We start from the raw sequence: 20,800 nt of genomic DNA, 5'->3' as shown, positions 1-20,800 counted from the left end.
CACCACTTCTGGCTTTTTTCTTTTTGCTTATGTGGTGCTGAGGAATTGAACCCAGGGCCTCAGGCATGCAAGGCAAGCGCTCTACCACTGAGCCACTTTCCCAGCCCAAGATTCTGGTTTCTGATCTGTGGGCCCGGACACCAAATAACAAAGCTAATAAAAATGCATACATACACACACACACACACACACACACACACACACATATTTAACAGACTGTACTATATAACTATATATGATATACAATATATTATTATATATTTTATATTGCATATATTTAATGGGCTAATATATAACTATATATAAAATAACAAATATACGGAGAGTACTACTAATATATAGTATATATAATATATAATAACCATATAATTAACAGACTCTAAGTGAAAGAATGAAGGGGAAAGCATCCAAACTTAATATACAGTCTTTGATAAAAATCAATTCTTTGCGGTTTTCTTAGATTACTTCTTAGGTTTTGTTTTTGTCGGTTATGGGGCTTGAACTTGGCTTGGGTGCTGTCCTAAGCTCTTCAGCTCAAGGTGAGCACTCTACCACTTGAGCCACAGTGCCACTTCAAGTTTTCTGGTTGTTAATTGGAAATAAGAGTGTCATGGGCTTTTCTGCCCTGGCTGGCTTTGAACCATGATTCTCAGATCTAAGCCTGCTATGTAGCAGGCGTGAGCCACCAGTGTCCAAGGCTATTTCTTAGTTTTTAATCCATGTTTCAGAGTAATGACATATAACCTCATTCAAAAAGATAAAGTATTAAAAATATTGCATACTAAGCCAATGAAATGCTACTTTAAGCTTTAAGAATTTTAGGGGCTGGGTGCATAGCTCAAGTGGTAGAAAACTTGCCTACCAAGGGCAAAGTCTTGTGTTTGAACCTCAGCATATGTCCTAGGGAAAGAAGCCTTGCCCATAAGATGGGACTAAGACTAGCATTTGTCTAATAGGTTGTTGTGAGAGGTAAAGTAGATAATTTGTGCCTGGCCCATAATAAACAATCTGTAGATGGTATTACTTTTATAATAACTGACTTTGTCAAGAAAAGGTCCAAATCAATTTCACAAGTAACTTATGCCTTGTATATACTAGGATTGAGTAGAATCTAGTGCAACCATTATTTAAGGAAAGGTATGATTCTTGGCTGGGCTTGGTGAGACATACCTTAATCCCACACTAAGAAGGCTAAGGCAGGAGGACAGCAAATTGAAGGCTAGTGTGGACTTTATGGCAAGACTGCCTCAAAAAGAAAAAAAAATGTGACTTGTCATCTCATTTGGGGGGGGGGGTGTACTGGGGCCTTATACATGTCAGGCAAGTGCTCTATCAGTTATACTGCATCTCCAGACCTTTTAAAAAAAAAATTTATCTTGAAACAGTATTACTAAATTCCCCTTGAACTCACAATCCTCCTGACTCAATTTCCCAAGGAACTGGGATTATGGGCAGGGACCACCACACTCAATGATTCTCCATATTTTATAAGTGCAGATACATGACTGAGACACATTGGACCCCACTCTAATCAGAACTCATTTAGAAGAGGATATTACTGGCAGGAATCATAACACTCATGTCAGACATTGGAATATCATTGCTCTTAATCCATTCTACAGAGCTAAATACATACCAACTACAGACCAAGCAAACATCAGGGTCACTACAAAAAGTCGAATCATGAAGTTTACTGGTCCAGGTTCTGTCAGAAGTACCAGGCGACAGATTACCATTGCCACTGTTAGGGGAAGTATACAGTAACCAAGCACACAGAGGCTCTGAAAAAAAGATCTACAAACAACAAGCATCACAAAGATCATTAGTATAGTTGATTGTGGCATAGCGTATTTATACCATAGATCTTGTCTTTCTGCATACATTATAGCTACACCCTAACATTAACTTCCTGTGGGTTAAAGCATGAACTTTCATTTTCTCTTCCCATGCTCTTCCTCAGGAGTTGACTCTAGCTGGGCAGCGGTGGCTTATGTCCATAATCATAGCTATTCAGGAGGCTAAGATCTAAGGATCATGGTTCAAAGCCAGCCTACTCAGAAAAGGCCATGAGACTCTTATCTCCAATAAAGTATTCAAAAAAAGCTGGAAGTGGAGCTGTGGCTCAAGTGGTAGAACACTAGCCTTCAGCAAAAAGCAGCCCCAGGACTGGCATGTGCATGCCCATGCAGACACACACTACACAAAGAGAACTCTAAACATCTCCTTTTTCCGCTGAACTTCTTACATGGTGCTTCTTATCCTTTTCAGGCTCAGGGAACTATTTGAGAAATTGTTTAAAACTATGTACCATTAATTCCCCAAATATATATTGTGCCTCCAAGGGCTAGAGAGAAGATCTGCAGATTATTAAAGCACCCCAAAATAATATATTTTAATTCTACTAAGTTATCTTTCTACTCAGTAGTTGTTTTTTGTTTGGTTGGTTCATTTTTTTTCATGGTACTGGGGTTTGAACTCAGAGTCTCATGCTTGCTAGGCAGATGTTTTACCACTTGAACCACTCCTCTAGCCCTTTTTGCATTTATTTTTTGAGATAAAGTCTTACTTTATATACAGTCCAGCCTGGAATGGAATCCTCTTATTTGTGCCTCACATCTTTGCTGGGATGATAACATGTGCACCACCACATGCAACCACTGATTGAGATACAAACCCAACCAGTCTTTCCCAGGATATCCTCCAACTATAATCTTTGAATCTTCACCAGCAAAGTAGCTAAGACTACATACTTGAGCCTGCCTTATTCAAAGTGAAGTTTTTGTTTGGTTCTTAGTTTGATTTTCATTAAGAGATATCTAAATGGCATGGCTTCCTTAAAAAGCTAAGGTTAAAATTGAAGGTATGGTACTCACATGTTTCCTCCAAGGAGTTTTGAGTTAAGGGTAATAATAACTGCTCCAAACCAGACAATGACAAATACTTCGGCAAATTGGGGCCCTCCATCTTCTTCACCATCCAAAGAGCTTCTCTGCAGCATTCTAAGACAATGATACAGCATGAGAACTGTTTAATGTTTTACACAGAGGAACAAAGTTAGAGCACAGATTCTCAAACTTTGAACCAGATTGTATTGTCATATCTCATGTGGAGGTATGGTACTTGGAATACATAGGTCTTGCTGGAAGAAAGATACTGTAAGTATTTGGCAAGGCTCCCTTTCTTCAAATAACAAATGCCTCAAAACAGTATTTGAGCTTACTACAAAGTTTAAATGGATTACTGAAGCCCTTTTCATTCTAGCACAGGTTATAAAGGGCTGAATGTGGCTCACAGCCATGAAGCTTTGGGTTCATACAATTAACTTAAAGCCATTTTAAATTTGTTTTAACAGTATTTTAAAATCGGATTAATTTCACTGAAGAGTAATGTAGTTCCAGTGCTTGGGAGGCAGAGGCCAGATTGGGAATTGATACCAGCCTAGACTACAGATAGCTGGGTGCCAGTAGCTTATGTCTGTAATACTAGCTATTCAGAAAAATAAGAACTAAGGATCAAGGTTTGAAGCCAGCCTGGGCAGGATGTCTGTGAGACACCAATGAACCACTTAAAAAAAAAAGTTGCGGGGCTGGGAAGGTGGCTCAGTGGTAAAGCACTTGCCTTGCATGCCTGAGGCCCTGGGTTCGATTCCCCAGCACCACATAAGCAAAAAGAAAAAAAGCCAGAAGTGGAGCTATGGCTCAAATGGTAGAGCGCTAGCCTTGAGCTGAAGAGCTGAGGGACAGCGCCCAGGCCCAGAGTTTAGGCCACACAACCGACAAAAAAAAAAAAAAAAAGAGTCTCATAGACTTCCCTGCCCAGGCTGGTTTCAAACTGTGATCCCCAGCCTCCTGAGTAGCTAGGATCACAGCCATGAACCACTGTTATGCAGCCTGGCTGGATGTCCTTGAAAAGCCAAAATATGTCACAATGGGGCCAGCAGTCATGTGCTGCTGACAGAGCATCAAGGACTTCATGAGTCACTAGGACACTACTCTGTGCTAAGTTATTCTCTAGCTATTAGGCACATTTGGATTTAGTTCAGATGCGTAAAAATGGAAACAGTCTATCTATCTATCTATCTATCTATCTATATATATATATATGATAAGCTGTTTATATATATATACACACACACATACATACACCCACATATATATGTATATATATATGTATATATATATATATATATATATGTATGTATGCTTTGATTACTAAGAGTTTGCTTTGTAAAGGAATGAGATAGCTAACATAAATATTCTTTGTCAAAAGTTTCAAATTCTGGGCTTATAATACTTGGATTTGGTATTACATTATCTACAAAAAAATAGTAACAGCAAGCTCATAATCCGTTCCTCCTATAGAGTCCAGAGAAGGCACACAGTAGTTCTTGCACACAATGCTGTCTGCCAGTACATGTGGGCTTTCATGTCTCTGGCTGCACATGCTCCAGCTCCAGTTCTGACAGTAGGATGCATATGAGGTTTGTTTTCTGCATGTCCTCCTATTGCTTCTATATAGATGGAACAACAGTCCTGCCTAGTCTGGAAGGCAGAACACCCACATGTTCATCCAAGTTCAGTCACTAAATATGTCATATGTAGGACTCATCTTCTCTGCAATAAAGTGGGGTTCAGCTACATAATATTTAAGGTTATATGTCTGTAAAGTTATATAGAATAATTATATTATGATGTGAATGAGCATATTCAATATTCCCATATTCTCTGGAAGCATAATTCAGTTGGTAGAGCACTTTCCTAGCATTTGCAAGGCTCTGGATTCAATCACCAGCAGCACTCAAAACAAATTAGAAGAGGTTTTGGTGATAGAGCACAGATCGGCAGAGCACTTGCCTGACATGCAGGTGGCCCTGGGTCACATCCTCAGCTCCACAAAAACCACAACAAAAGTTAGTAGGAGAAAAGCCATCAAAGTCCTCAATGAGGCAAGTGTGGTAGTATACACCTGTAATTCTACCACTCAGGAGGCTGAGGCAGGAAAATCATGAGTTCCAGGCTTGCCTGGGCTATATATAACAAGATCCTAACTCAAAAATAAGTCCTAAAGGATATATTGTATCAAAATTACTCTCAATTCTTTAAAAAAAAATTATTGTTGCCGGGAGCCGGTGGCTCATACCTGTAATCCTAGCTACTCGAGAGTCTGAGATCTGAGGATGGCAGTTCAAAGCCAGCCAGGGCAGGAAAGTCTGTGAGACACATCTCCAATAAACCACAAGAACACCAGAAGTGGTGCTATGGCTCATATGGTAAAGTGCTAGCCTTGAACTGAAGAGCTGAGACAGCATCCAGGCCCAGAGTTCAAGCCCCATGACTGACAAAAAAAAAAAAATATATATATATATATATATATTGTTATTATAGAGGTGATGTACAGAAAGGTTACGCTGCGGGGCACTGATGGCTCACACCTGTAATCCTACTCAGGATGCTGAGATTTGAGGATCATGGTTCAAAGCCAGCCCAGGCAGGAACATCTGTGAGACTCTTATCTCTAGTTAACCACCAGAAAATCGGAAGTGGTGTTGTAGTTCAAGTGGTAGAGCGCTGGCCTTGAGCCAAAGAGCTCAGGGTCAGAGCCCAGCCCAGAGTTCAAACCCACACTAACAAAAAAAGAAAAGAAAAGAAAAAGAAAAAGAAAAGAAAGAAAGAAAGAAAAGAAAGAAAGAAAGAAAGAAAGAGAAAGAAAGAAAGAAAGAAAGAAAGAAAGAAAGAAAGAAAGAAAGAAAGAAAGAAAAGAAAGAAAGAAAGAAAAGAAAGAAAGGAAGGTAGGTTACACTTACTTAGTTCAGGTAAAAATTTGGACAATGTCACCCCTTCCTTCACTCCCCCATTTTACCCTGAATTCTGAAATTGCACAAAAGTGCATAGCATAGCTCACATGTAGAAGAAACGACATGTGGTACTTACAGTGCCAGTGTCACACAGAGGATCAAAGGGCCCCACAGATCCCCTACAAGGCAAGCAAGAACAGAAAAGTGCATAAGAAAGCACTGTGAAAAACTGACATCCCTTCAGTATCTTTACCCCCTCATTTGATCCACCCCCTGCCCTTTTTATTCTCGGTTCTGTGACATAAACAATGCATTTCTTCCTGCATTCTACTCATTTCTCCCATTCGTTCTTCTATACCACTCCCCTTCCTACTCCCTTGCAAGTACCCATTTCCTGGTAATTACTTTTTGGGGATTTGACTTAGTCTTTCTAAAAAAATTATACTATTTGTGCTCTTTTTTATTTTATTGTAAAGATGCTGTACAGAGGGGTTACAGTTACATGAGTAAGGCAAAGAGTGCATTACTTGTCGATCATTGTTACCCCTTCCTTTGTTGTTGTCCCACTATCCCTTTCCTCCCCACCTCCCACAGTCCAGTATATTTGTGCTCTTATAGAGCCTATTATACTTCAGTTAACTTACTTATGACTGTTTGAATGCCAGATGCATTGTATACATAAATTGCTGTTATAATATATAAATTTATAAAATTAATAAATTGATTATATTTAACATAATAAATAATAAGCATAAATAATCAACCTAAATACGTAAGTGGAAAATGTTCTCCCTGGTGTTTTATTAGTGTACAGTCATTGAGTGAAGTGAGGGGTTTGAGTGGTTTCATGGTGATTTTTCATACATGCTCATAAGTACTTTAATCACATTCACACTCCATCACCATAGCCTCCCCTTCTTCTACCCTCGTGCTGGTTCCTTGAAAATAGTCTCCTTTTTATACTCATGTCATATTTATTCCAGCTTATTTTGCTTAACATACTAATCTCGTTTTATCCATTCTGCAAGTGACACAATTTCATTGTTCTCCATAGCTGTATTTTCTTTATCCTTCATGATTGCTGGGCACCTAGGCTGATTCCACAGCTCCACTTCTGTGAACAGTGCTGCCATAAACATAAATGTAGATGAGCAAATCTCTACTGTATGCTGATATACACTCCTATCGCCATCTGCCTAGGACTACTCACAGTCACATGCTGGTGGCATTTTCTACCTTTATTCCAGTATTTCCCCTCTAATTCCTGCTCTTGGAATTCAGATGGCAAGGCTTCCACTTCTGCTGCCTCCCACTGTGCCCACCCTGACTCCCAATTCTAAATGGATAAGCATACAATTCTAGCACTCAGGAAGCCAAGGCATAAGGATGGGGAGGAATTTAAGACTGGCCTGGGCTACAAACTGAGATGCTGTCTCAAAAACACCAAAAAGCAGCAACAACAAGCCCTATAGGAACAGTAACTTTGACTTCATAGGCTATTCATAGGCTATACTGTTAAGTAAAATAATGTGAACAGCAACTGCTGGCTTATCTTGTAATCCTAGCTACTCAGGATCTTAGTTTGAAGCCAGTCTAGGCAGGAAAGTCTGTGAGACTCTCTGATTAATTTCCAATTAACCACCAAAAAAAAGCTGGAATTGGAGCTGTGGCTCAAGTAGTAGAACACTAGCCTTGAGCAAATGAAGCTCAGGTACAATATAAACTCCAGGACAAGCACAAAAAAATAATGTGTCCATATGTATGTGGGGGCATGCTACAAAAATAGCTGCCGTCGGTGGCATGCCTACTAAGTGCCAGGTGCTGTGCAACATGATCTACAGATTTAGAGTCTCTAATCTACACTGGCAAGGATTATGCTATTATCTCCACTGTAACATGAAGAATCTAGAGCCCTGGAAAAGTTAACTATCTTATCCAAGATCACACCCTGCTGAGGGAACTACTATGGAAATCCATATTTACCCACATTGATTCCCCTACAAGAAGTCTATGTCCAGGCCTTTGTTAGCTGCAACCCTCAGCACCCAATGATCTTGTTGCTGCATCCAGTCTCCAATGTAGGACTGCTCTAGCTTTTCTTTGTGATGATACAGTATTGGAGTTTAAACTGAAGGCCTCCTCATTTCTTTGCCATAGTCATTTTTTGGGATAGAGCCTAATATCTTTGCCCTGGGTTGACCGGGATTATGACCTAATGGTCTCTTGCACAGTTCAACTGATAAATGTATAGCACTATGCCAGCTTACTTTGTTGAGACAGGGTCCTGCTAACTTTGCTCAGGTTGGCTTTGCCTCCCATATAGGGAAGGAATTAAAGGTATGAGCCACACCAGCTGGCTGTGATTTTATGTTTTTGAATAGATTGAGTCAATATGGGATGCATGGAGAGACTGTCTAAAAAAAAAAAACCAGGGGCTGGGAAGGTAGCTTAGCGGTAGAGTGCATGCCTTGCAAGCATGAGGCCCTGGGTTCGATTCCTCAGCACCACATAAACAGAAAAAGCTGGAAGTGGCACTGTGGCTCCAGTGTTGCTACTGGGGCTTGAACTCAGGGCCCACGTGCTGTCCCTTAGCTTTTTTTGTTCAAGACTGGTGCCCTACCACTTGAGCCACAGCTCCACTCATTCTTTTTTGCTGGTTATTTGGAGATGAAAGTCTCAAAGACCTTTCTGTCTTGTTGGCTCTGAACCAGGATCCTCAGATTTCAGTCTCCTGAGTGGCTAATATTACAGCTATAAGCCACTGGTGCACACACCTGCCTTGAACATGTAGCAGTATTGCTTTGTAGTGTCTACTATGGCATTTTCTAGATAAGGGTAGACAATCTATATCAATTGATAAAATAACCAATCCCTTTCAACCTCAGATACTTTGTAAAATTTCTTCTAAAACTTCCATCTACATATTTCTTCCATGGACAAAATGACCTCTATAATACTAAGGTACAATGTTATGCAGCAAACCCTCACAAAACCACAAATACTTACAGTCCCGCAGAAGAGTGTTACTTTTCCTTGGGTACAACACATGCATGAATTTTTTTCCAACAGCTTTCAGATCACGCATCTGAAAGATATAAACAACTTGTAATAAACAAGGCTACAAGACAATCACTTCGCTTAATTTTCTAAAATTTATTTTAATCTCCTAAGAGCTCTTCATTGAATTTCAGAGCTAATTCCAGAAAACTAGGGAGGAAGGGGATATTTTCTCTAGTAACTCCTTAAAGCCAACATCCAATACTTTTCCTTTTTTTTTTTTCACCAACAGGGTTTGCAGTCAAGGCCAGTCCTCAAAGCACTAAACCAAATGAACTATGCCTTCAGGCCCATCTACCAGTTCTGCTCCAAATTTGAAAACTCTGAAAAGAGAAACATATCCATTCCTATAAACTACCTAGGGAAACTAAATATATACCACTAAGAAAAGCTGCTCAGCCAAACATAGCATGTGACATGCAGTTGATACATGAGGTCCTCCAGGACAATTATCCTGCTTTCTAGACATGGCATTCTCATGTGTTAATGTGCATGTGTTTGCCAGTCCTTGGGCTTAAACTCAGGGCTTGGGCACTGTCCCTGAGCTTTGTACTCAGGATTAGCGTATTAAGACTTGCCATACCTCCACTTTTGTTTTTTTGTGATTAAGTGGAGATTGTCTCAAATTTTTCTGCCTGGGATAGCTTTGAACCATGATACTCAGATCTCAGCCTCTAAGCAGCTAGGATTATAGGCATGAACAACTGGCACCTGGTGACAAGGTATTCTTTGTAACAGTTAAACTGGCTTCCAATATTTACAGTTGAATTGGCAAATTAATCAATATATTACTATAGGCAAATATAACTTCTCAAAATAGAGTAGAAATAATTCTATCCTACTGTTTCTTGAGGCAAGATCTCATATAGTTTAGTCTGGCCTCAAACTTGCTATTCCCCTGACTGACCCACCTAAGTGCTGGGATTATAGGTGTAAACCACTGTGCCCAACTCAAGTTTTTAATTTTTGATGATTTTTTTGCATTTCACCACTTGTATGTAACATGATTTATTCAAGCAGTATTTCATGTGTTGTTGGTGTATTTTCAATGTTCCTGTGTTACAAAAAAATGTTATAATGAACTCTGTATACTGAATATTTTGTGTTAAAATCTTTAAAATTGTTTTGCCATTGTATTACATTTAGAGAAGCAATAGTACTCTGAGCATTTAAAAATTCTTGTGTGTGTGTGTGTGTGTGTGTGTGCGCGCGCACGCGCGCGTGTGTGTATATAACAGTTGTGGAGCTTGAACTCAGAGCCTGGATGTTGTCCCTGAGCTTTTCTGCTCAAGGCAAATACTCTACCATTTGAGCCATGCCTCCAGTTTTGACTTTTTGGTGTTTAATGGAACTGGGCTTTCCTGCCTAGTCTGCCTTTAAACTATGATCCCCAGACATCAACTTCCTTATGCCTATAATCCTAGCTATAATATTATAATATAATATTCTATAATAAAGAGCTCAGCTGAGTATCAGTTGTAGCCCAACTGCTCTCCCAGAAAGACTATCAGGAGAAAATATTAAATTTCAATAAATAAAATATACTGAAATTCAGTCAACCAAAAATACTACTGCAAAGTCATATTAGCTATTTTTTCTCATGACGCTAAGAACAGAACTTGTCTATCAATCAGTCGAACTTACAATAGTATTCTGAACAGATTCATTTAAAGTGGAGCTGTCACGTTCTCGGATTCGAGATTTCATAGGAATGGTGATTTCTCCCTCTATTGGGATGTCTTGAGAGATGGATATATCTGAAAGTCCTGCAAACTAAGAAGAATTAGGAAAAATTTAAGCCTACAATCAACTGTAGCATTCATCAAACACATCATTTCCTAGAGTAGGGACCAATTATTTCTGGAGTGAATGGACATGTTAGGTCAACAACATTAACCAATAAAGCTAAACTATAATTCTCTAGCACGCCTTTCAATTTAAGGAGATGGCACGTAATAAAAAGTACTAAAAGTAAACGCCACAGACACTTTCTCTCATACATGTCCTTTCTTTCAAGATTAAATTCTACATGATACAAATTAGCAACACTGAGATAAGAGCTACAACTATTAAATAAAAAGTGATCTTCTAAAATTTTTATTTTTATCTTTAATTGTACAAAGGAGTTACTAGTCAACAAACTAGTATATGAATGAATTTGATTAATCTTAATCCATGTCCCATCTCTCCTAACCCACCTTTTCCCTCAATTTTCTTAATTTTGTAGAATTTGCATTGATTTTTATGGTTGTATTCCCCCCCTCTTCTTTGTCTACCCTCCTCCCCTTGGTCCTACCCCCCCACTTTTGAATACCCGATTCCTATCCTATGATCCAGCAATTCCACTCTTGGGAATTTATCCAAAAAATTACAAACCAGGATATGTGTGTGCGTATATGTATGTATGTGTGTGTGTATACACACACACACACACACACACACGCATACACACAATGATATACAATCCAATTTTACTCATCCATTAGAAAGAATGATATTGTGCTATTTGTAAAGAAATGGAAAGACTTGGAAAAAAATGGTTAAAATCTAGGCACAGAGAGACAAAAAAAATCCATGTTTTCCCTCATATGTGGAAGCTAGAATTGAATCTTATAGATAATATATAAATATACACTTTGGGTTGGTATCCAAGTATACACCAGTGTATTAACCTAAATATAGTAGACTTGGGGAGAACTCAAATGACGTAAGTCCGCAGAAAGGTAACTCACAGTCCAACAAAGAAGTGAAATTTAAACAGCTATGCTTCTTATAGGTGGTAGTGCCCTCTGCTGGCTGAGATAAAGCATTGCATGAGACGTAATGGGAAATGGGAGGAACAGGGAGACAGCAAAATAAGTCTCATTTGGCCTTCTTTTTACCAAGTTTCCTGGACATTACACATACAATCAAACACTCCAAGTGAATAAAGAATAGTTTGATCTAGGCTCCGGTGGCTCACGCCTGTAATCCTAGCTACTCAGGAGGCTGAGATCTGAGGATCACAGTTCAAAGCCAGCCCAGGCAGGAAAGTCTGTGAGACTCATCTCCAATTAACCACCAGAAAACCAGAAATAGAGCTATGACTGAAGTGGTAGAGCACTCACCTTGAGCTGAAGAGCTCAGGAACAGTGCCCAGGCCCAGAGGTCAAGCCCCATGACCAACAACAACAACAACAAAAAGAATACAGTTTGAAACTTTTTTTGGTAGGTCATGGGGCTTGAATTCAAGGCCTGGGCACTGTTCCTGAAGCTCTTTTACTCGGATAGCACTCTACCATTTTGAACTACAGCACCACTTCCAGTTTTCTGATGGTTAATAGTAGATGAGTCTCATGGACTTTCTTCCCCGGGCTGGCTTTAAACCGTGATCCTCAGATCTCAGCCTCCTGAGTAGTATGGTTACAGGTATGACCCACCAATGCCCAGCAGTTTGAAACTATGTTCATTTGCTGAACTTGATTATTATGACCCAAGATCTGGAATCTATACATTCCTAAGAAAACAGAAGTAATCCCTTCTCATACAATTTCAACCTAGTAAGCCACAATTGTAGATAAATGAGACACAAGACAGTATGATGAAACTTTATGAAGAATGAGGTTGTTCAGACAACTAATGGAAAACTTCCTAACCACTCTGTTTTGTATGATCAAGGAATAGGCTATATGATCTTTTATGTCTTCCCAAAGGAAAGGAGGGAATTGGGTGATGGAGTATACTGGGAGAGAAGCTAGCCTTTCTCAAATGTTTTTCTCTGTATGTTACTTTAAAGTACTTAACTGGTTCACATAGTTAAAAAAACAGTAAAAATAAACAAATGAACTTGCTGTATATCAAATTAGATACAAAACCACAAAGAGAGTAATTCGTTTTTGGTACTACTGGGTTTGAACTCAGTGCTTATTCACCTGTTAGTCAAGCACTCTACAACTGAGCCATACCTCCAGCTCTGTTTTTCACTGCTTATTTTTTGAGGTAGGATCTTGCTTTCCTCTCTGAGCATGCACCTGGACCATGATCCACCTACTTTCGGCTTCTTATCATTAGGATGACAGGCAATGCCATCTCATCCAGCTTCTCTCCCTTGAGTTGGGTTCTCATAGACTTTTCTGTCCAGGCTGGTTTTGAACCATAATTTAATCAATCCCAGCTTTCCACATAACTTAGGATAACAGGTGTGCATCACTGCACTCAGGCATGGTTTGAAAAGGGTTTTGCAAACTTTTCAGCCAGATTATCCTTAAACCATGATCTTACCATTCTCAACTTTCCAAATAGCTAAGATAACATGCATGAGCCATCAGTGTCCAGGCAAGAACAACTATAAGTACCTAGGTCATGGTAATACTATATTTTAACTTCTAAGATCTAGAAGGCTTAGAAGGACATCCTCCCTACTAGAACAAGAAAAAAACTACAGAAACTACAAAATCCTAACTGTCCTTGAACCCACAATAGGCAATCAAGTGGTCAGAATGTAAAATCTAAGAAGACACAGGACATTAGCACTGGCTTAGCATAAAACACCAATACCAGGCATCACAGGGATTAGAAAGAATTTAGCTATGGTATTAAGTGAGTTGCTAAAAGCCAAATATAGCTAACAGGAAAGTATCAAACTCCTCACAACAATATTCTGAAGGAATATTCACTTGCAGCCACTTGCAGGCTCCCCACAGAAAGATGAGAGGGAGGACAGTGTGGGTTGCAGATATAGAAAAGGGAGCAACTAATTCTCTGAGAAAAATATAGAGTTCTACTAAATTCTCCCCACCAAAAACCAGGCTTGGATACAACCCACATGTTGGAGTGATCAGAAAAGAAATTAAAGCCGGGCGCTGGTGGCTCATGCCTGTAATCCTAGCTACTCAGGAGGCTGAGATCTGAGGATCGCGGTTCAAAGCCAGCCCGGGCAGGAGAGACCGTGAGACTCCTATCTCCAATAAACCACCAGAAAACCGGAAGTGGTGCTGTAGCTCAAGTGGTAGAGCGCTCGCCTTCAGCTGAAGAGCTGAGGGACAGCACCCAGGCCCAGAGTTCAGGCCCCACGACCGACAAAAAAAAAAAAAGAAATTAAGAGGATTATAATGAATATGCTAGGGGCTCCAGAAGGAAAATAAATGCAGGAATGTTGGTGAATGCAAGAAGATGAAAAGCCTAAGAATCAGAATGCGGGCTGGGAAGGTGGCTCAGTGGTAGAGCGCTTGCCTTGCATGCCTGAGGCCCTGGGTTCGATTCCTCAGCACCACATAAGCAAAAAAGAAAAAACCTGGAAGTGGTGCTGTGACTCAAGTGGTAGAGTGCTAGCCTTGAGCTAAAGAGCTGAAGGACAGCGCCCAGACCCAGAGTTCAGGCCCCACGACCGGACCCCCCCCCCAAAAAAAAAAAAAAAGAATCAGAATGCAACACTAACCAGAGCGGGTAGTTTGTGCCTGTGATCCTACAGACTTAGAAGGCTGAGATCTGAAAATCCCTGTTTGAAGCCAGACTGGGCAGGAATGTCCAGGAGACTATTATCTCCAATTAATCAGGAAAAAGCTGGAACTGACCTGGAGCTGTGGTTCCAGTGGTAGCACCCTAACCTAGAGTGAAAAAGTTGAGAATGTGTCCAGACCCTGAGTTCAAACCATAGAGCAGTATGTCTGTGCATGAGCACACCTACACAGAGTAGCACTAATAAAAATTAATATAGTAACAGATGACAAGGAACACAAAGTTTGAAGTCCACTTGGGCAACACTAACACTAACTTAAAAAAAAGAGCTCTTTTTATTTTTAGGGGGGATAGAATAGAGCATCTATCATCTGTCTATTTCTAAACTTAGAATTCTAGAATGAGAAGAGAGATGTAGCAGCCTGAAAAAATGTTTGAAATTATAATGATGGAAAATTGTTTTTGTCATAGGGCTTGAACTCAGGTCCTGGGAGCTGTCCCTGAGCTCTTTCCTCAAAGCAAGCACTCTACCACTTTGAGCCATGGCTCCACTTCCAGTTTTTGAGTGGTTAATTGGAGATAAAAGTATCACAGGGACTTTACTGCCCAGGCTGGCTTTGAACCGTGATCCTAAGATTTCAGCCTCCTGAGTAGCTAGGATTACAGGCATGAGGCACTGGTGCCCAGCTCTGATTTTTTTTGCCAGTCTTAGGGCTTGAACTCAGGGCCTGAGTACTGCCCCTGAGCTTCTTTGGCTCAAGGCTAGCACTTGACCACTTGAACCACAGCACCACTTCTGGCTTTTTCTGCTTATGGGGTACTGAGGAATTGAACCCAGGGTTTCATGCATGGTAGGCAAGCACTTTACCACTAAGCCACATTCCCAGCCCTGAAATGTTTTTAATGACATATCTAAGCCTAGAGAGCTGCAATCAAGATAAACACCCAATGCCAGGCACCAGTAACTCCATGGCTATAAAACTATCTAGTCAGGAGACTAAGATATGAGGATCTTGGTGCAAAGCCAGTTTGAGCTCATTTCCAATTCATTACCAAAAAAATCCAGAAGTAGAGCTATGGCTTAAGTGGTTGAGTGCTGGCCTTGAGCATAGAAACTCAGGGACAGTGCCCAGGCTGAGTTCAAGTCCCAGTACTGATATACACACACAACAGATAAACACTCAAAGCCAAAATTTAAAAAAAAATCCACAAAACTAAACCTTCAAACTACAAGACACCAAGGATTAAGAGAAAATCTCAAAGGCTGCCAGAGAAAGCATTAGGACAGAAATAAGAATCACTGCTATCTCACTAAAATCACACCAGCCAGAAGGACACTTTGAGAGTGCTGAAGGATAAACTATTCTGAACTGGCAAAGACAGTTGTCAAGCATAAAGGGAAAATAAGCATTTTTTCATAAATGAATAAGCTGAGATACACACTACACTAAATATGTAAACATTTCAATCTAGGGAACCTGTTAGCAAAGACTATCAGGGCCCACAATGAATACTGTAAATCCTACCACTCAGGGAGTTCTAAGCATCTAAAGGCCACCTCCTAGGAACTAGAGCAGAGTGTAGTCAAGATTGTTACTGTACCACCGGGACAGAAGCAGAACTGAGGCTCTGGCTCCTGCTATGTGCCTGATACTATGTGTTTTACATGTATTAACACATTTCTTCCTTACAGCAACTCTGCCATGTTAGTACCTTTATCATAATTTTGCCCAGAGCAAAATGAAGCCTAAATATGTAAGTCATCTGCTCAAAAGTGACACAGAGCCAGGCACGGGCTGCTCATGTCTGTAATCCTAGCTTCTCAGGAGGATGAGATCTGAGAATAAAAGTTCAAAGCTTACCTGAAGAAACAAATCCAAAACTTTTCATCTCCAACTAACCAGCAAGAATCCAGAACTGAAGGTGTGGCTCAAGTGGCAGAATGCACTTGAATGAACAAAAATGCTGAATGAGAGTTCAAGGTGAAAAGATCAAGACCTAGTACCAGTACACAAAAAAATGTTACACTAGCAATAAAAGATGGAGCCCAAGATATTTGGCTTGAATTCACATGTTGAAGGTTGTCTGTGTGTTATGTGTATGTCACTCAAATTGTTTTGGTAGTGCTAGGGTTTGAACTCAGTACCTAGCACTTGCAAAGCTAGTGCTCCACCAATTAAGCCACATACCCCTAGTTTGTTTGTTTTTGCTTTAGTTCTTAAACAGGGTGTGAAGATTTTGCTCAGGACTGGCCTTTCACTGTGATCCTCTTAGCTATGGCTTCCTACATAGATCGAATTAAATTCATAAGGCACTATTCATATATTGTTGGCTAAGATGGAGTCTCACTAGCTTCTTGCCGAGGCTGCCCTCAAACTACAATAACTGGAGTACTAGTGTGAACCACTGCACCAGAGCCACTAATTCTTTGTTTTCCTCAACTAAATCTTATAGGAGCGTTGTTTCCAATGGGAACAAGCTTCTTTTGGCTTCAGAGCTTGTTCCTTCTACTATACTGCTCTGCTTCTGCTACCTGTAGCAGGCAGGAAAGAAACACAAAACAAGCAATTCTAGAGTTTGGAAGAATGGTGTCATAGCAGTACATAGAAAATAATTCAAAAAGGAGTGCTTTAGGGCTGGGAATGTAGCTCTGTGCCATCTGTGAGGCCCCAAATTCAATCTCCAATACCACAAAGATTTCTCTCCCTTTCCTTCTCCTCCTAATCTCCCTCTTCTCTCTCCCTCTCTCTCTCTCCTTCTCTCTCCCTCCTTCCCTCTCTCTCCCTCTCTCCATCCCTCTCCCTCTCTCCCTCTTTCTTTCCTTCTCTCTCCTTGCTTCCCTCTCTCTCTCTCCCTCTCTCTCTCTCCCTTCTTCTTTTTCTCTCCCTCCCTCTCTCTCAGTTTGTGGGGCTTGAACTCAGGGCTTGTGCATTATCCCTGAGCTCTTCTGCTCAAGGCTAGTGCTCTGCCAGTTTGAGTTACAGCACCACTTTTGGTGCTGTAATTGGAGATAAGAGTCTCATGGGGATTTTTCTGCCCCAATTGGCTTTGAACTGCGATCATCAGATCTCAGCCTGGTGAGGATAGCAGGTGTGAGCCACTGGTGACCAATAATTGATCCTTGTTTTTCTGTTTGTAGTACAGAGAATAAAACCCAAGGTGTGGTATGTGCTGTCTGGCCACTAACTGGATGTAGATCTTAGGGGGTAAAAAAAATCAAGTCTCTTTTCCAGTCATTTTCTCATTTTTCGGCCTGCATTTTTGCAATTAAACAGCAGGTAACTGAAGTAAGAAATATACCCATTACATAGCAGGTGTGCAGTCACTGAGAACTCTTACACTCATTCACCTGAAATTTGAAATATTCCCAATCCTTGGAGGCTTGTCTCTCAAACATAACTTCTTCCCTGTATCTTGCTTGAACACTGCAAGTGAACACAATATCGTGTGTGTGTGTGTGTGTGTGCGTGCGCGCGCGCTCTGGGTCTTGGAAGTCAGGATCCCTTGCATTCACTGTTTGTCTGCTGATGTCTGGCACTGTACCACTTGATCCATACCTCCACTTCTGGCTTTTTGGTGGTTAACTGGAGATCATCTGATGGACTTTCCTGCCTACGCTGGCTTTAAATCATGATCTTCAGATCTGAGCCTTCTGAGTAAGTAGGATTACAGGTATGAACCAACAGTACATCTTCTTTTAAATCCCCCTAATATTTTAAACTTCCAGTTGTGTACTGCTTTATTTTTAGCAGTGTGTTTGTAACATCCTTACAAATTAGACAATAGGGACTAATAGGCCTAGACAATAGGCCTAACCATAGGGTTAGGCCCTTTGTATTCCCTGAGGTAACTAGCATAATACATTACACCCTGCAGGAGTTTAATTAACAGCCTGTTGGGCTATATGAAAGTTTAGGGGGGCAAAAAACCTTCATGGAATGGGGAGGGCCAGTTTGGATGTAAAACAGGAACTTTAAAAAAATATCTAAAAAGCTTAATAGCTAAGTATCTCTAACTCTGACACAGTAGGCATTATGGATATGTTAGTTCATTCTGTCCTTTCATGATTCCTGTGATGTTTCTACACTCTCCAAATGATTAAACTGGGGTATATAGTGATTTTACTCAAGGTTACAACTGCTCCATAAATACTTGGAAACGTGGCTCAAATAAATCAGTTTACTTTTTTTCCTCTTTTATTTCCTTTCTCTACGCTAGATATGGAACTCACAGCATTGCATGTGATGAGCATTCTACCCGTGAACTCCATTCCAAAATCCTAAAAATTCACTTTTTCATTGCTGTGTCCCAGGTGCCTTACTGAGGTGCCTACAACACGGATGGTGCTCAATAAATACTTGCTGAATGGAGGTTAACAGATTAAGCGCCTAAGCAGAACTAGGAGTACAAACAAATTCACTTGTTTCTAAACTCAATCCTTAATCTGCTTAATTGCCAATCTCCAACAACAACAAAAAAATGCAAGTATCATTTATTGAGCAACTACTATGCCACAAGGGGGGGGGGTCATTCCAGAAGCAAAGCCTTTAGTTACAAGCAGCAACAAGCTATCATCCATGGAGGGAGGCAATTTCTCCTTCTATGGAGAATCCTGCTACTCCATGGGCTGGTGATAGGTCTTGAATCTGAGGGAGGGGGCAGTGACAGTGGGAACTGGGCACAGTGTAGAGGACCGAGGAAGCGCCCCGAGGATTTGGGAGGAGAGAAGATTTTCACCAGGAGGCTGCAAGCAGGGCAGGGGATGAGAGTAGCTCTCAGATCAGATGTGTAATGTTGGGACTGGTGCTATCATTGGGTCCTCCAGGCAGAGGAGCTCAGGCTTGGTCAAGTCATGAGCCCGTCCCCCAACTTTTCTTTTAGAGGGCACTCTGCCTCACCCTCGGTCCCTTTGGTCGTAGTTCCCAAGCTCACCAGGGGCCTGGGCGATGCTGTCTCCTGGTCTCCGGGAGACTCCGTCGCCTCCGCCATCTTGGCGCTCCTTCTCCAAGATCCGGGTCGTTCCCACAACTCTTTGCGGAACCTGCGACGTGGAGGTCGCGGGCGGTCAGTGCGTCAGCGCGCCGACGTTGCGTCACCGAAAGGCGCCCAGCCGTTGCTGATGGATCCAGTCCCAGCCAGCGGAGCCGGGTGTTCCGAGTGTGGGCCGGGCCTCCATGTAGCCTCTCTTCTTCAGGTCCGCGGCTTGTGGGTCACTCGCTCGCCCTTTTGCACGCAGCCCTGGTGCAACCGGGGTCGGGCTCCGGGTTTTCCAACCCGCCAACTCCCCCGATGCATCCGTTCCCTTTGCCGGGAGTGGGCTCCGCGGAGCTGCCCTCAGCACTATCTTCCCCGGAAAGAAGTCCTCGGTCTCCGGTCTGTCTCGGATCCGCAGCATCCCCCCCCTCCGCCACCCCCACCCCCCTCCGGCCCCGCGGACCCCTTGTCTTCTGACTCACATTCCCACACCGGCAATGTTTCCTGCTGGCTGGCACCCCTCCTCTCAAGGGATTCGTTGCTCACCCCTGAAGAGGACAAATACACCGCCAGTAGCCAGACTTCTCCATGACATCAAAAATGGCCAAGCAAATTGGGGCCAGAAGTGGAAGTGTTCACGTTCTACTACAAAAACAAAAAAAGTAGGGGTAAATGAAAAGCCACATGGCCCAACCTCTTTCCCCCTACCTCATCCTGGGGCTTTCTTAGAAGTTCTTACCAATGACTGCACAGACCCACCCTTCTGAAATGATGTCAACAAGAGAGCCATTGTTGATCCTAAAAGGGTCACCATTCCACGGGTGCCCTTTGGGGCTATTGAAGTAGCCAACAGGCTAGGAAATGGGTATGAGATGAGGTACTTTTTACTTTTTGGCAAACTGCAAGTATCCAGGTGGTAAACATAAGAACTAGGTAAAATATGGAAGGTAGAGGAACAAAATTCTCAAAGTAATGGAGCTTTTTCAGGAGGTTGTACTCATTTTGTTAGCCTTAAATATTGTTGGAATAGTTCTTCAGACCACGCACATTTTCTAGTACTTCCTTTGAAACCGGTATTTAAAAAAGTAAGGCCACTCAGGAGGCTGAGATCTGAGAATCGAAGTTCGAAAGCAGCCCAGGTAGGAAATCTGTGACACACTTATCGCTAATAAACTGCCCCCCCCCTCCAGAAGTGGAGCTGTGGCTCAAGTGGTATAGGGCTAGCTTGAACAAAAAGAAATTCAGGGACTACACTCAGACCCCTACCTCAAGCCCCAGTACTGCCACAAAAAATAGTAAGGCCAATAGATATGAAACTTTATTTAAAATGACAAGAGACTATCATCTCCAGCTTTGACTGGAGACTGAGCCTCCCACCTCACTTCCTTCTCCAGCTCCCACCTCCCTAACTTCCCACACTTGTCCCAACACCAACTACTCTCCCACTTTTCTGAAGCCACTGATAACTTCTGTTTCCTTCCGCGCCTCCAAAATTAGTTATCTCTTCCTAACCATGAAGCTCCCAACTTCTATCCTTAA

General features: G+C 41.5%; 1 protein-coding gene across 2 annotated transcripts in view; it reads right to left on the bottom strand.

Moving 5' to 3' along the window:
• The window catches only part of Yipf6 (Yip1 domain family, member 6), a 21,595-nt gene extending 1,775 nt beyond the window's left edge, over positions 1 to 19,820 (bottom strand). The window contains exons 1-7 of one of the 2 annotated variants that reach the window (XM_013031624.1): positions 19,744 to 19,820; positions 19,220 to 19,328; positions 10,496 to 10,624; positions 8,801 to 8,879; positions 5,931 to 5,973; positions 2,874 to 2,999; positions 1,637 to 1,794 (exon numbers count right to left, since the gene is read on the bottom strand). In XM_013031624.1, coding sequence (XP_012887078.1) covers positions 1,637 to 1,794; positions 2,874 to 2,999; positions 5,931 to 5,973; positions 8,801 to 8,879; positions 10,496 to 10,624; positions 19,220 to 19,328; positions 19,744 to 19,745 — 646 coding nt within the window. In that variant the 5' untranslated portion in view covers positions 19,746 to 19,820. The remainder of the gene's footprint in view (positions 1 to 1,636; positions 1,795 to 2,873; positions 3,000 to 5,930; positions 5,974 to 8,800; positions 8,880 to 10,495; positions 10,625 to 19,219; positions 19,329 to 19,743) is intronic. The other variant, XM_013031625.1, reaches the window with a different exon arrangement.
• Between the last annotated feature and the right edge of the window lie 980 nt (positions 19,821 to 20,800).

This window comes from Dipodomys ordii, unplaced genomic scaffold (assembly GCF_000151885.1).
Source record: "Dipodomys ordii isolate 6190 unplaced genomic scaffold, Dord_2.0 Scaffold142, whole genome shotgun sequence".
NCBI classification, from domain to species: domain Eukaryota; kingdom Metazoa; phylum Chordata; class Mammalia; order Rodentia; family Heteromyidae; genus Dipodomys; species Dipodomys ordii.
This window is presented reverse-complemented; position numbering and strand designations above follow the sequence as displayed.